Here is a 16,465-nt window from a genome sequence, read left to right as displayed (position 1 = left end):
CATGCAGCTATTCAAACGAACAATTAACAGTGGTTAATTTAATTACATATCGACCATTAATTGTAAATGATAACATAAGTATTATTACGTCGAAGCTGTTGAAAGCAATCACAGTACCTACATACAGTATCTTGACTTACACAAACTTGAAAACCATGAACAGCCGCAAGATCTCTATCTCTCTATGCGAATCTCTACTCGCCGGCCAATTCGGCGATGTTATTAAGTTCACGTGCGTCTCGCGTCATTACATGTACGGACAACTACGAGCGAAATGCAAGATAACTGAATGACATTCTGATGTCATTTTACGTTTAATTAGCCGGTCGGTAAAATTTCACGCAATGGAATCTTTGGTTTCGGTTAGAATTTTTTTACACTGTGTCAAGTACGTCAAGCTACTTTTGTATCAGTAAATATTGTTTACAATAGTAAATAAGTGCATGAAGTCATGATACTGGTGATGTTTGTTCTGTTGCGTGCGTATTACAGTTGCGTACGCAGTCACGAGTCGGCGTCGACAATTTAATCCGTACATTTTAATTCCCCACGTGCCCCTGGGTCCCATTTGTACAGGTCGCGGCTCCGTCGGGAGCTCTGGGCGTTTGTCCCGCTAATTAGCTTTGTGTGTAATGTTCATTCTCGTAATTAATAGCACGTTTTGTTAACAGGTGCTTGGGTTTGCTTGATTTTGTGAGATTATGCTAAATCAACAAGGAAAGACTCACATTACAAATTTACAAAACAATGACAGCGAATTACTGCGTGTTATTTTAGTTAACGACTGAATCTTTATTTATTGAAATAAATACGTGTCAAAATATTCGTAGAAATCAAAAATAATTTATTTGCATCGATACAGTATGGAAATGTTACAAATTACAATACATTGTGTTACAGTTAAAGTTCAATTATCTAAGCTTGCATGCAGAAAAGGTTTTATCTGTTATAAGTGAAATAAGACCGTTGTTTTTCCTCAGATGTGTCATTTACCTAATTAATTTTACAAATAATCGTGAATTTTAGGTGAGTTTATCCGTCGCGCTAACGGGGGCGGCACCTAAAATTAGTGCGATAAGGACAACTGCAGCTTAGGCGAAAAATCTGGTAAAATCATAAAAATCGAGGTATCATACACGATTGTTTCCTCTCTCAAAACTTAACCAATCGTAACGATATTTTGAAATCAAAATGGTAATTAAATTATATCTGTGTCAGTTTTGAATACCTACTATGCATTTCTTTGCTGCCTAATCAATTAGGCCGTTTTTGCGATGTTTGAAGTGCTCAAGCGCTTTTAAAAAATAAAATCGACTCCGAAACAGATATTGATAATATTAATTTGTCTGTAATGAAAAAACTTTGCTCTACGGTCAAAAACCACAAGCAGGAAAGAATCTAGTACATTTGTATCGAAGAAAAATCTTCTCGACAAATCAAACGAGGACATGATCCATTTAAATAAGTAATAAAATAATAACGTTGGCATAATTTTACGAGTATTATATAAAGCGAGACGAGACTGCGATTACGAAACTGTTTGTTTCTAATAAATAAATTAAGGTCTTTATTTTACTATCTTCTTATTGAATGCCTGAAAATAATCGTAAGCGTTTTAAAATACTGGTTTCAAGTAATCTCAATAACAATAATCATAAACAGCTAGTATAGGTACTTATAAAGTTGTTTATGTGTTATAGCTTTATCAGTAATGGTTTTAACGATTTCGATAAATGTTTATGGTGTTTTGAGGCCAGAATACCATTTGACCCGTTATTGAGCATACCATATCGCTCACATTTGTACAAAGTATTTCAATAAATTAAAATAAACTTAGTTTTTATATGAACATAGAACATTAGTAATAGAATGGCGCAGTGAAAATGTGTCACATTATATGGAAATGACCATATACAGTGATATGAGTTCAATTCACCTTTTTTTATTAGAATAACCTCAAATACACTTTGAAAGCACTTGTTTATGTGTTTTGTGTTTGTGTGTTCGCTAAAATTGTATTTTCATGTAGTCGTGTTTTCCTCAAATGCTGGCTCGTACAAATGACCTATTCGGAACTTACGTCTGAAATATATTTACTACTAGCTTTTCGGTGAAGGAAAACATCGTGAGGAAACCTGCACACATCTGCGAAGAAATTCAAAGATCAAATCAAATCAAAATGTTTATTTTGTAAATAGGCCTATGCTAGCTCTTTTACATGTAAACTTACAGCCAGGTATATATTCTATTTTAACATAAATAAACAATTATAGTTAATTTAATTCATTTTTATTCTCTATGAATTCACTAACAGTATAATAAGCTTTTTGTAAAAGCTGTCGTTTCACAATAGTCTTGAATTTATTAATTGACAATTTCGAAATATTTAGTTGGTATGGTAACTTATTATAAAACCCCAGTTCCCCATAAATGACATGTTTACTTTTTGTAAGCGGAAACCTGGAATCGCTAAATTATTTTTATTTTTGGTACCTATTAAAATTGTGTACGTCACGATGTATGTGAAGTCCCCAATCCGCATTGGGCTAGCGTGGGGACTATAGCCCAAGCCCTTTCGCGCATGGGAGGAGGCCTATGCCCAATAGTGGGACGTATATTTTTTTTTTATACTACGTCGGTGGCAAACAAGCATACGGCCTGTCTGATGGTAAGCAGTATCCGTAGCCTATGTACGCCTGCAACTCCAAAGGAGTTACATGCGCGTTGCCGACCCTAACCCCTTCCCACCCTCGTTGAGCTCTGGCAACCTTACTCACCGGCAGGAACACAACACTATGAGTAGGGTCTAGTGTTATTTGGCTGCGATTTTCTGTAAGGTGGAGGTACTTCCCCAGTTGGGCTCTGCTCTAGATCTGGAATGACATCCGCTGTGCTGTGCCCTACCGCACAGAGCGAGATGACATTCACAATGCCCATACCTCTCTTGTGGACGTAGTTTAAGGACATACCCGGGTCCGAAAATATATCCGTCCGGGTATATAGGCCGTTTTTTGTGTTTTCTTATATTTTAGATATTTAAGTATGTTATATTGGATTTATTAGAAGATTTGATCGATTTATTAGAAGCTTACTTATTTTTATATGTATTTTGATAATAATTCTACTTGGTAAGATCTTGCGTTGAAGATGTTTTGCCCGATACTGGAATGGAGTGAATTCAACTCGGTCAATTGAAATTAATGATCACTGCAAAGTTCATCAATGCACAATATTATATTTCACAACACCCGAATAATTTTTTGTCCACATTAAACCGACATGCATTTATACGTCACATTATGACGTCAGTGAAAAGCTTGCCTGAATAAGCACTGTATTACGGTATTAGGATCACACGTCACAGTGAAGCTCATATTGTGTAGGCGGTGCCCACACTACACGACGTGTATGACGTCACACAGTAATGGCGTATGCTATGAACTTACGACCGCTAATAAATTACAAGGTCTCAGCTGCATTCTGGAACATTTCAGTGACCTTTTCAATGTCGCTTTATTAATGCCTTTTTGCCAATGTTATAGTACTTATAGTTAAGTTTTCGTAAGGGATTTTTAATAACTCCCCGCCGAGGTTTTCTAAAGGGACTACAGTATGAGAATCTTTAGAAAGAAGTGTAAGTACAGGTTTTTAGGCTCGATTGGTCGTATGTGACAGTCATGTAGTTGCATGGGTTAATTAAATATAACGTAGTTGGATTTGGTTTTTATTGAGGTGGCGGCGCACACAGGTCTTGTGAGCAAGGATCTCGCATAGGATACGGGCGAGCCTTGCTCATTTGCATATCTGCCGCCAGTTTTCCTTTAGTCTCCTTATACGACACCCACGGGACGAGATGGGGTGGTGTTATTCTTTTCTGATGCCGGCACGATGGATTTGGTTGCACTCATGTTTTATGTTATGTACCTATCTTAAAGTTCTTACTAATAAAACCACTGGGCACAGCACAAGCACGACAAACTGACAATTTGACGGCGTTTTACTTATTAGGAATTAGTGGATAACCCTCAGAGCGTGTCTACACTGAAGAGATAACGATGCCGCTTTGATCGGTGCGGCTTGTATGTTATAAAACGTACGACGCGTGTTAAGCTTGAATGTGAAGTTTTTAAATAAAGGGGACTTAAAACTGCTAAAAATGTCCACCAGTTTCTGTCAGAAAGAAGCCCCATGCATGCAATTAAATGATTGAGGTTTTGATAAAAAATCATAATAACTACAATTTGCCATGCTGTTTACATTTGCTAGCTCATACCGTCCAGTTTTTCAGTTTGTTAAGTGTAGAAACGTGTCTTTATTTCAGTAAATTAATTAAATCGAAACTTATTCGTAGCAGTTTCGAGATGTCCTTTTGACCCCTCCATATCGGCTATGTGTGCGCAGGGCTCTCATCAAGTGAAAATGAAGATTAAAAGTCGTCAACGAAGGCTGTTGACGACTTTTAATCTTGTAACTTCAAAGTAGCCAATCGCTAGGCTATTTAATGATTGAAAAGTCCCAAGACTGCAGTACAAATTGTTTTAATATCTCTTTTAACTTACCGGTGGGTGCGGGGCGTGGTAATGCGGCGGGGGGTGGTACCGCGCGAGCGCGCGCTCTGTGTCGCCGCCAGCTTCCTTGATGAGCGGTCCGGCCGGCTGGTAGTATCCTGAGGACAAACAGATATACTCATTAATTGCATGAACAACGTAAGAAGGAAATCTACATATCAAAGGCATTTATTCATAAAACTTAGAAAACCCCTGTAAATGTATCTTTCTAAAAAACACGACGAGTAAGGACAAACCATTTTCAACGGCTTGTGACATTTGACAGATGTTAATGAGTAGGTAACACCGTATGATTATTGTATTGAGATATTTAAAAGAGCGTTTCGCCTGACTCTCCCTTTCTCCGGGGTTTCGGCACCGTGCCAATAGCGATAAAATAAAATAAATGCAAATATATATTTGTAAGTACAGGTGCGAACTGATAGTATTACTATTTCTTACTATGTACAGTCAGCATCAAAAGTAGCGGATCAAATAACGCTTCGTAAGTATCTACAATTCTGTAACAGCCTAACAAAAGTGATGTCTTTAATATAGAACAACTAAGACTGTATAAGATATCGTTTTAAAAGCGAATTATAGAAATTTATCTATTTTTGGAAGAGTTATCCAGAATATCAGATACTTTTGGCTCGTTGTTTCATCGGCTACTTTTGATGCTGACTGTACATACGAGTATGTGTATTCATGGCGCATTCGCCAGATCTGGATACACCATAATAAATAAAAAGATATGACTTATATGAGAGATAATGTAATTTATCATATACGTATGTATGTATTGTATATATGTAGTTTAAACACTTTAAAACAGCCCGCCAACACTTTATAATGACTTTGGCACCGATAAACTGCTCCCGTCGTAGTTATTGGGTAATCGTACGATAAAGGTCAAGTACAAAGGCAGCGTCAGTCGACCGGATACGATTAAATCACCATACATCCGTATCAGAAAATCATTTCAAAATGTCCAAGGAATATTTGACATTAATCTAAAATTGTTCTACTAAAAACATTTTGTACAATGATATTGTACATTTCGTCATAGGTTTTGCTGCCATGTGCCTTTAACAGCTGTCTTTTTTTCCACTGATATCTACTTATATTTAAGGCTACATTTAATAAAATATATCTGAAGACTGAAGACGACTTAGACAAAATCAGAAATATCAGAAAACTATTTAAAAGATATTCTGGAATGTATGCAAACCTTAGTTCTAACTTTGGTACAACGACGCAAGTAAAGCATTTAAACTTAAACTTTGCTATTTTCGTTTTGACTGTATATTTTAAAAACTTCGAGCATCTTTGCGATTTCTAACAAAGAACGTTCTCCTGTTTCAAACTATCCTTCCGTTGGATGCGGTTAGTGATACGGTTTCTTGTGTTTTTATAAAACCTAGTTTTATGTCGCTTGTTATGCAAAATTGAAGACAACGGCATTCGAACTTAATAATTTAATTTTAAATTTTTCTCATTTAGCTTGTTATCGGTGCGAGTAAAATGCGCGGCAGCGATGTCAAGATGAGATTAAATTAAGCATTCTTTTGTATTGAATTCGCGTGTATCGTATATTATTTTACTTTGGCACCCTTTGAGCTTCATTTTATTTTTATTTAATGACAATGTGCATTACCGATTACGTGAGATCTACTTATGTAAAATCCCGAAATGTACTTTCTTTGACTCAAAGAAGACATCAGCAAAAGCAATTTGAAACTGATATTACGAGTATGAAATTAGTCGGATCAGTGGGATGGTTTCTATATTATATAAAGCTGCAGCCCGAACATGAATTGACACGAATTGTTCTCCCGGAAGGAGGCGCGGGGGGGATTCGAGTTTGGTACGGTCGTACAGGGGGCGGTCCGGTGACCTCCGGAAAAATCCGACATTCGGTCTACCGGATCGGGACAGAAAAATGTTTGACGGCCCGGCTAAACGGTGGGAGATAGTGGGGGGGTGCTCGACCAAATGTCACAGAGGACCCTGGGCAGTTTCGGAGGCCGCCATTTTTTTTTCAAAATGGCGGATTCAAAATGGCGGCCGATTTTCATGTCGGTCCCGGCGCGCTCAAATTTCGGTCACGGAATCTCGGGGCCCTCTAGATCGGTATGGAAAAAAAAACTTTGGAAAAAATCCAAGATGGCGGACACCATGGCCACTTTTATTTTGTATGGCAACTTTTAAACGGTGACAGATAGGTGGGGGGTGCTCGACCAAATGTCATAGAGGGCCCCGAGACAAATGGAATGGCATTTAAAAAAATTCAAAATGGCCGACTCAAAATGGCGCCGAAATTTCAAAACGGTCCGAGAGCGCCGAGGACCGGTACGTGGGTACATATGGGCCCCCGCATTCGAAAAAAAATTTTTTTTTTTTTTTAGCTCGAAAAAAAATTTGTATGGGATTTTTTTTCGAATCCCCCACATGCCAAACGGTGAGAGATAGGTCGGGGGAGCTCGACCAAATGTCATAGAGGGCTCCGAGTGGAATCTGAATAAGAAAAAAAAAATTCAAAATGGCCGACTTTTTTTTTTTCTAAAACTTCAAAAAGGTCCGAGCGCTCTGAAATTTCGGTCGCGGTATCTCGGAGCCCCAATGACTCCTACGGAAAAAAAAATTTTTGGAAAAAATCCAAGATGGCGGAGAAATGGTCAATTTCATTTTGTATGGCAACTCTCAAACGGTGCGTGATAGGTGGGGGGTGCTCGACCAAATGTCATAGAGGGCCTCGAGACAAATAAAACTGGATCAAAAAAAATTTCAAAATGGCCGACTTTTTTTTTTTTTTTTTAATGTTGGTCCGAGCGCGCTGAGATTTTGCATGCGGCGAGCCTGGGGGCCAAGATTACCATATGAAAAAAAGTTTTTTGGAAAAATCCAAAATGGCGGCGGACAGGGGCAAAGTCAAATTTCCAAGTAGGTTAAGCGAGCCCGAAGGGCGAGCTTCAGGCTGGGAGGCCGAAGGCCGACCCCGCGGAGGGCCGCCAGGCCCGGAGCTTCACCCCGAGTGGCCAAGCGTGTCCTACTCCCAGTAATTTTGGGCGAGGCCGAAGGCCGAGCTGCGGGCGTGAGGAACAAAGCGAAATCCTATATAAAAACTGTGTTAAGCGAGCCCGAAGGGCGAGCTTCAGGCTGGGAGGCCGAAGGCCGACCCCGGCGGAGGGCCGAAGGCCCGGAGCCTTCTCCCCGACCCCCAAGCGTGCAACCCCCAGTAATTTAAAGCGAGGCCGAAGGCCGAGCTGCGTGCACAAGGTGCTCCCAAGCGTTCTACCAAGTCAACTGTCTTGATAAGCGGAGCCGGCGGGCCGAAGGCCCGACGGCGATGCGTCGAGGCTAGCGAAGGCCGAAGGCCGAGCTCCGCGTAGGGCCGAAGGCCCGAAGCGTCACCTGAGAAGGGGAAGTTGGGGCTTAAACACGACCCAATAGGAAAAGTGTCTTAGACAAGCGAAACGGCGGGCCGAAGGCCCGACGTGAGCTTGTCAAGACACTTTTACTATTGGGTCGTGTTTAAGATCCAACTTCCCGCACTACTCCCGAAGCGAAACCAACCCTCCTCGAGTGTCTTAATAAGCGAAGCGGCGGGCCGAAGGCCCGACGCTGAGCTTCGAAACCCAGCGAAGGCCGATGGCCGAGCTCCGCGTAGGGCCGAAGGCCCGGAGCGTCCCATTGGATCGCCCAAGCACGCGAGGCCGAAGGCCGAGCTGCGAGAGTGCGGCCCAAAGCGGAAGTACAACCGCAGTACCCTTCTCCTTTGGAAAACAAATATTCTTTATGCTAATAATAAGAAAAATAACGGGAAAAGTGATAAAGCGATCCGGTAACAAGTCAACTGTCTTAATAAGCGGAGAGGCTAGCGAAGGCCGAAGGCCGAGCTCCGCGTAGGGCCGAAGGCCCGAAGCGTCCCACTGGATCGCCCAAGCACGCAAGGCCGAAGGCCGAGCTGCGAGAGTCCGGCCCAAAGCGGAAATACAACCGCATTAACTTTCCCCTTTGGAAAACAAATATTCATTATACTAAAAATAACGGGAAAAGTGCATTTATAGAGCGAACCGGTTACAAGTTAACTGTCTTAATAAGCGAAGCGGCGGGCCGAAGGCCCGACGCTGAGCTTCGAAACCCAGCGAAGGCCGAAGGCCGAGCTCCGCGTAGGGCCGAAGGCCCGGAGCGTCCCATTAGATCGCCCAAGCACGCGAGGCCGAAGGCCGAGCTGCGGGAGTGCGTGCTCGCACGCGGACCATTCCTTGTAAGCAAAAGTACAACTGCTTTACCTTTTCCCTTTGGAAAACAAACTTTTACACCTAAACAACAGCAACAACAACAAACACTACAACAACAACAAACACTACAACAACAACATATACAACAACATTAATAACAACATACGCGAGGCCGAGTGCATGCTCGCACGCGCAGCAAAAGTACAACTGCACCACTTCTTCCCTTTGGAAAACAAACTTTTTCACTCAAACAACGACACCTACAACAACAACTCATCAACAACAACATTAACAACAACACTAACAACAACACAAACAACAAACTACACGACTACCGCGGGGCCCACGGGCCCCGCGCACCAAGCAAAATCTAGTTATCAGTTATATGACTTCAGTATAGGATATAACCCCTACCTAATACCTACCCATAAGAAGTTTTGTTGTGCTAAAGCAGTGTTTGAGTCAAAACCTCAGTTCCTTTGTAAGTTGTATCTAGTGATGGGTAGGACATCAATTTAAAATGAGTTTGTATGAGTACCTCATTCTCTAAAATGAGGTGTTACAATGTCTTACTTCAAATGAGGAGAGGTACTAGCACTTTTGCAGCATCGACTATTCCATCAACTCCAACGGCAGCAAACCATATTTAATGTAAATACATATTTAGGCATTGCTAAACTTCCTTTTAAATATTTACTTGGAGTGCAATTCTGGAGGTTTAAAACAGAACTTTAACAACAGAAGACATACATTTAAGAATCAAACTAAGGAGTTAAAGTACATACATCCTATTGCAACTTAATTTGATGCTTTTATGAAACTTGTTCGAATTTAGCAGTTTATTATTTTTATTGTTAGATTGTTCAGTATCAATCCTTGCTACTTGATATAATTTTAAGTTTAACATTCATATATTGAAATAAATACTAACCATAAACTACCAAACAAACAATTAACAAACTAAGGAGAACAAATCCAATATTTTTTGTACCATTATTATATAGAAATTACTAACTTACCACCTCATAATTTATCAGTAATAATAGCATTGTAATATGATAACAAACGAAAGCCTCAATAACGTTCGCGCGGTAATGCCACCGGCGTGTAATATACACTTGATTTTTGTATGCAAAAGACACAAAGAAAGACCCACAGGTATATTTTATCGCGAAAACAATGTTAATATATTGTTATTTTGGTATAATTATAAGAATGGTCACTGATCACTATTTATAAAACACAACTAAAGATTACGAACAACTTTTTCGAGTTTCTCGTACTATAAATATGTCAAAATCATAAATGATAGAAATACTATACGAAGCACGTTAACAAAAAGTATTACAAATTCAAATCGTTAAAATGTACATGTTTATTTCACCTATACAAATTATATTTACTTTTTTATTAATTAACTAATGTAAAATATCATATTTTGTGTACGCCACTATATTATATTTCAATAATTTAAATAATCTTTTGGTCTCTTAAACGATAACTGTTTCTAAGCTAGCTTCGTAAATGCCCAGTGAGACTTGGTTGGCATTTCAATCGCTTATCAAGTAACCATTTCACTGTCCAGTCTAATTGATTCAGATTATACATGACACCAGCAATATGAGTCTTGAGGTCAGGTTATACTGGTATGCGCGTTAGTACAATAATAGCTAACAAATATGGAGGCCTACCGCGAACCACGAAGTTTTGCTTTGCTGTCGCACTTACGTATGAAATTACAAGTGCGACAGAGAGAAAAAACTTTCTTCGGTAGGTTCTTTGATGACTTAGATTTTTCGCTTTTGACAAGTAACTTAGCAATGCTAGGATCAAAATGGCGTAATATGTATGTAAGCTTGCGGACGCTTACGCTTGTTTTCTTTCGTGTTTCATTTTTAACGTATTTTCGATGAGGTGTTATTGAAGCACGGCGCGTGTCTGTCTCACTCCCTCTTTCGGTAAATCTAATTCATTGTCAGAGTCACGTGACGTGCGTCACAGTCACGTGACGTGCGTCAGAGCTGTCAAACGTACTTTTGCTCGCTCCGTGTTTTTTACCCAAAAACATAGTCATTAGTCGTTTTTGAATTCCAATTGGTAGTAAACACTAATCCTAGCATCAGTGGCTACTAGAAAAATAACAATTGTGCGGTGTACGAATGTTAATTCAGCTAGAAATCACAGTTTAAACATCAGTGTAAAGTGAATTAACAGTAACTTTAAACATCGATCGGTGCGGGTCAGCTGACCGGTGACATCCAATCAGCTGTTAGTATCTGCGCGGGTGCATTGTCGGTGCGTCGTTGATATTTAGTGCAATTTGAAACTTATTCCGTTGGCGTACAGTACAATTTACAATGGCAAGCTGTGGAGGATGCTTTAGAAAGATTACCGACGGGAGATTTTTGAAATGCTTCAACTGCCTAAAACTGTACGACCTCCCTTGTGCGAATTTTTCAGATGACTCTTATAACGGTTTGGAACCTGACCAGAAACTTTTGTGGAGGTGTGTCGAGTGCAAAAGTATCGAGCCTAGGACGGACAATACAAACACTCCAGTACGTTGTGCAAATATAAACATGTGCCGGGGTGGACGGACGCAGAACGCCTTGAGCCCCGCGGAGCCTGAGGGTGACAGCTCCATCATGGAGGTGTCCTACACGGACGGCCACCCACATAACACTACTCCGCACAACAATGGACTGGACTCGACCCGTGTCAACGACACGCAGCTGCTGATCACCGAGCTCCGGCTCTTCCGCGAAGAGATACGCGCGATGAGCCAGGAAATTCACGGTCTTCGCACATCCCTGGAGAGACTGACAGTCAGGATCGACGGCTGCGATGGGCGGATCAACGGCTGCGAGGGGCGCATCAACATGCTCTCTGCCCGTGTTGATTCGTTAGAGAGCAGGCCTCAGTCGAACGACACTGCCTCCGACAACTCTCTCGTCGAAACCGTATCGCAGCTTAGGATGGAGCTCAGTGACCGCGACCAAGAGTTGTTACTAAATGATATAGAAATATCTAGTGTGCCGGAAAGTAGGGGCGAAAACGCTATGCATTTGGTGACAGCCTTGGGCAAGAAGTTGGGGGTTGAACTCACCGAGAGCGACATCGTTGACGTCACGCGTGTGGGGCGCGCGCCTCAGCTGGAGGATGGTCTCCACGGGCCGGCAGCGCGGCCGCGGCCGCTTGTGGTGCGCCTTGTGCGTCGTGCCGTCAGGGATCGCCTGCTCCAGGCTGCGCGGGTGCGCCGCGATGCCACCACGGAAGGAACTGGTATCCCTGGACGAACCTGCACCTTCTACGTCAACGAGCGGCTGACTCCCCACAACCGACGTCTCCTATACAAGGCTCGGGAGTTGAAGCAGCAGCACTCCTGGAGGTACGTCTGGACCCGGGACGGAAAAATATTCGCACGGCGGCAGGCGGACTCAGGTTCGCCCCGACACCGCATTCGCACTGAACTAGACTTAGATCGTGTTTTTGGCTCAAGATAGGTTTGTCCACCATATTAGCTTGTTACTGCTTTTGTCAACTACTAACGTATGTCTGTCACGACTACTGTTGCCGCTAAACACTTATTACACCACTGAAAAACGTATACTACACGAAAACAATTCATACACACATTACTCTAGTTATTTTAATCTGAACACACAATTTTCACTTTGTATATTAAATATTTTTGGACTTTTTACTATATTTACAAGATATTTTACTTATTATATACTAACACACGCCGAAAAACTTTGCACAATTAACCTCAAACTCAATTCGCTCACGATCACCGCGCCTGCGTTTGGTTGCAATGCAAAACCGGTTCTGTTTAGCTGCCCGCTTATTCTTATCTTTAAATGTTATGTAAAATGACTCGAAATCAGCTACGAATCGGTTTGTACAACGCGGGCTCGTTGAGTACAAATCACGATAACTTCATAGCAACCTGCACTCGATTGGATATGGATGTGTTAGCAATCAATGAAACTTGGCTGAGAGGGGGGGATGAGGGTCGGGCCCCTGTGCTCCCAGGGTGTAGGCTGCGCCACACTCCGCGACCACGGGGCCTACGCTCACGAGGTGGGGGGGTCGGGTTCTACTTAAAACGTAATGTCACAGCTCATAGCCTACCACACCCCGTAGACCCCAAACACAAAACGATAGAACAAATATGGATACATATGACAGTACAAGGGAGAAAACTTGTAATTGGCACGGCGTATCGCCCACCTTGGCAGGACGTTGACCTTTTTTTGGACGCCATATCTGACACCATTAGCTCATTAACTAGATATGATCACTTAATTCTGTTGGGTGACTTTAATATTAATTTAATTACTGCAAATGACATTAAAACCACAAAGTTTAACCATTTCTTATCTAGTTTTAATTTAGCACAAATTGTAACAGGGCCAACACACTTTACAAACACAAGCCAGACACTTATTGACGTAATTTGCACCGATTTATTTGCCAAAAAAATTAGTATCGAGCATGTAGGTTCTCTCTTTGGGCACTGTATTGTTACTTGCGAGTTCGCGATTAAGCGGAACAAACCTAAGCCCTACACTATATTGCACAGGCCTATTAATAATATTAATCCCATACATTTTGACAATGATTTGCGTAGTGTGTGGTGGGATCTGATGTCTGCGTTGCCGAACATTAATGATAAGGTAGAAGCATTGAGCAGGCACATAGTTAATATATTTGACTTGCATGCACCCATAAAAACATCTATAATAAAGGGTCCCTCATATCCTTGGATCACAGACACAGTGAAACTGATGATGCGTATGCGTGATCAGGCTGCCGCAGATTATCATAAGACAGGGTCTGAGAGTAAAAAACTTTATTATAAGGACCTTAAGTCAACAGTAAATAAGGCCATATACAATGAAAAATTGGCTTTCTTTAACCATAATATAAATAATAAAATTAAGGAGCCGAAATCACTTTGGAAAAGTCTAAAATCTAACATTCTGCCTAAAAACAATATAGAATTGCCATCTACTTTCAGCGACCCCGATATAATTAATAAACATTTTTTGAATTTACCAATTGCATCACAAGTCACAATCTCACAGTTAACTTACTTTGAGTTCAACAGTTATAATGAGTCTAGATTTCATATTGAACCAGTTAGCTCCGACAAGTTGCTAAAAATTATATCTAAGCTCAAATCGAATGCAGAAGGGCATGACCTAATTAATTTAAAAATGCTACTTATGACATTTCCTTATACTATAGACATACTGACTGATGTGATAAACACCTCAATTATAACATCCACTTTTCCTGACTCCTGGAAGGTAGCCATCGTGCGCCCACTGCCAAAAATCACTAATCCCTCTGAATTAAAGGACCTGAGGCCCATCAGCATTTTACCATGTATGTCTAAGATACTAGAAAAGATTGTTTGCGCACAATTAAATGACTACATTGAGAGTAACGATATCTTACCAGACGTACAATCTGGTTTTAGGAAGGGGCGCAGTACTGTGACGGCCTTGCTGGATGTCACAGACAACATACTTTGCTCACAGGATAGGGGAATGTGCACACTACTTGTACTGCTTGATTTTTCTAGGGCATTTGACTGCATTAATATAGACCTGCTACTGTCTAAGCTAAGTTACTATGGCTTTGATAACAGCGCACTGCGTTGGTTTCATAGTTATCTCAGTGACAGACAACAGTATGTTAAACTAAGCTCAAGTGATGGATCAGCTAAAGTCTCAGGAAAAATGGCGCTTTCCAGAGGTGTACCACAGGGATCGATACTTGGCCCAATCCTGTTTATTTTATATACAGCGGACATCAGTACTTGCATCGCACACTGCAAGTATCATATTTATGCCGATGATATACAGATATACATTTCCTGTAAGCCTTCTGAAATTGACAGTGCTACAGAAAAACTTAATATGGACCTTGCAAACATAGCTTCTTGGGCTCTAGACAATAGTCTAATGCTCAACCCATCTAAGACTAAATATATGATCTTCGGCACTAAAAATCAGTTGAGCAAAATTGGACCTGCCAGAGATGTGATGTTATCGGGTGAACCCATTGAAAAAGTGTATAAGGCTAGAAATTTAGGTTTAATTATGGATAGTGAACTTAGATTTGACAATCATGTTGCTGAAACTGTGAGAAACTGTTTCTACAGGCTCAAGCTACTGTACAACATTCGACCGTTCATTAATGAAACCTTGCGCACTCAGTTGATCGAAACACTTGTTCTGTCTAAATTGAACTATATGGATTTAGTCTATGGTCCACGTCTTCTGGCAAAAACAAGGCGACTTATTCAGCGGGTACAAAATGCTTGTGCTCGTTATTGCTTTAACATTTCTCCAAGAGCCCATGTGACTCCATTTCTAAATAAGCACAGTATTCTCAAAATGCTACACCGTCGCAAGCTTCATCTGGCATTTCTCTTATTTGGCATAGTAAAACACAAATCCCCATCATATCTCTTCGAGAAGTTATCATGGATGTCCACCCGTAGGTCACTTGGGGCGCGTAATTGCAGTGTGCAGTTGGTGACACCTCAACATGTTTCAGCAGCATTTCGTGGGAGCTTTAGGTACATGGCAACCAAATGCTGGAACAACATTCCTCCACCGCTCAGAAACCTACAAAGTATAGTGACTTTTAAAACTAAGCTTAAGCTATCTACTTTACAACACCAGCGGCAACAGGAGACTTTAAGACAGGACACTAGTTTTTTTTTAATATTGTTTTTATTCCAATAATTGTATGTCTTCTGTACTTGTGAGCAACTCCAATCGATAATATTATAATATATTTACCTGTTTTTCTGTCCTATCCTCACGTTCAGTCAATGTGTCTGTATAATGTTATAATGTATAATGTTATAATGTTGTTAGTTGTCATTTGTTTTTATCGCTGCTTTGCAACTCTTGCGTCACCGTTGTGCGTGATATTTATGTTATTTATGTTATTTTATCTTCTTAATGTACACAACTTTTAACCGAAGAGCCAAGCTTTACTTTACTTTATTTTGATTATTTTTTATTATCATTCATGGGTAAACACTCTCACTTTGGCGAAGTTAACACATTGTTATGGTAGTTATAAAACCTTAATCACCTAGGTGGTATCCTTAGTTTTAATATTGTAAGATTTAATTGAATTTCTGTTTAATTTCTTGCCATGTAAACACGTTTATTTTCGTTCATGTTTTGCACTGATGCTAGTAAGTAATAGACTAAAAAAGTAAGTAATAAATGGTCTTGTTATCGTTGTTATCTGTATCTATCAGCACGCGTACGACATGGCCTCTTTTCTCATCATGACGTCTCGCCGTCAGACTAGATGGCGTTGATCGCCGCCCTTTCGCCGCCGCAAAGCCGCGTTCAGTTTTATGTTTTATGTTTATGCCGTGTCGTACAGCTGCGTTCGTGACCCACAAATGGTCTCGCCGGAAGATCAGCGCTGACTTTTGGGTTAGCATTAATGCTGAGGCGGGACCATTTCGTGGTAAACTATTTATTTATTCTATGTTTCTTCCTTTTGTCATGTTGTTATACTTTTGTATGTCATAGTTTATCACGAATAAATGCTATGATTTATGATTTATGATTTATGATTGTTTCATTTTGAAAGGATTTTTGAGGGGATGTCACAGTGAGGCGAGTGAAT

At 40.7% G+C, this 16,465-nt stretch overlaps 2 protein-coding genes and 1 long non-coding RNA gene across 5 annotated transcripts in view; 2 read left to right on the top strand and 1 right to left on the bottom strand.

Moving 5' to 3' along the window:
- Positions 1 to 16,465, bottom strand: part of LOC133525708 (uncharacterized) — a 352,002-nt gene that overhangs the window by 10,077 nt on the left and 325,460 nt on the right. For all 3 annotated transcript variants that reach the window (XM_061862067.1, XM_061862069.1, XM_061862068.1), the window contains one exon: positions 4,560 to 4,666. In XM_061862067.1, coding sequence (XP_061718051.1) covers positions 4,560 to 4,666 — 107 coding nt within the window. The remainder of the gene's footprint in view (positions 1 to 4,559; positions 4,667 to 16,465) is intronic.
- Positions 1 to 16,465, top strand: part of LOC133525722 (uncharacterized) — a 322,779-nt gene that overhangs the window by 94,740 nt on the left and 211,574 nt on the right. The gene's annotated exons all lie outside the window — the stretch shown is intronic.
- On the top strand, positions 10,871 to 13,228 carry LOC133525704 (uncharacterized). Its single transcript, XM_061862061.1, has one exon. The coding sequence runs from the start codon at positions 11,149 to 11,151 to the stop codon at positions 12,292 to 12,294; it is 1,146 nt and encodes a 381-aa protein (XP_061718045.1). The 5' UTR covers positions 10,871 to 11,148; the 3' UTR covers positions 12,295 to 13,228.

The sequence above is a fragment of the Cydia pomonella genome, chromosome 15 (assembly GCF_033807575.1).
Source record: "Cydia pomonella isolate Wapato2018A chromosome 15, ilCydPomo1, whole genome shotgun sequence".
NCBI classification, from domain to species: domain Eukaryota; kingdom Metazoa; phylum Arthropoda; class Insecta; order Lepidoptera; family Tortricidae; genus Cydia; species Cydia pomonella.
This window is presented reverse-complemented; position numbering and strand designations above follow the sequence as displayed.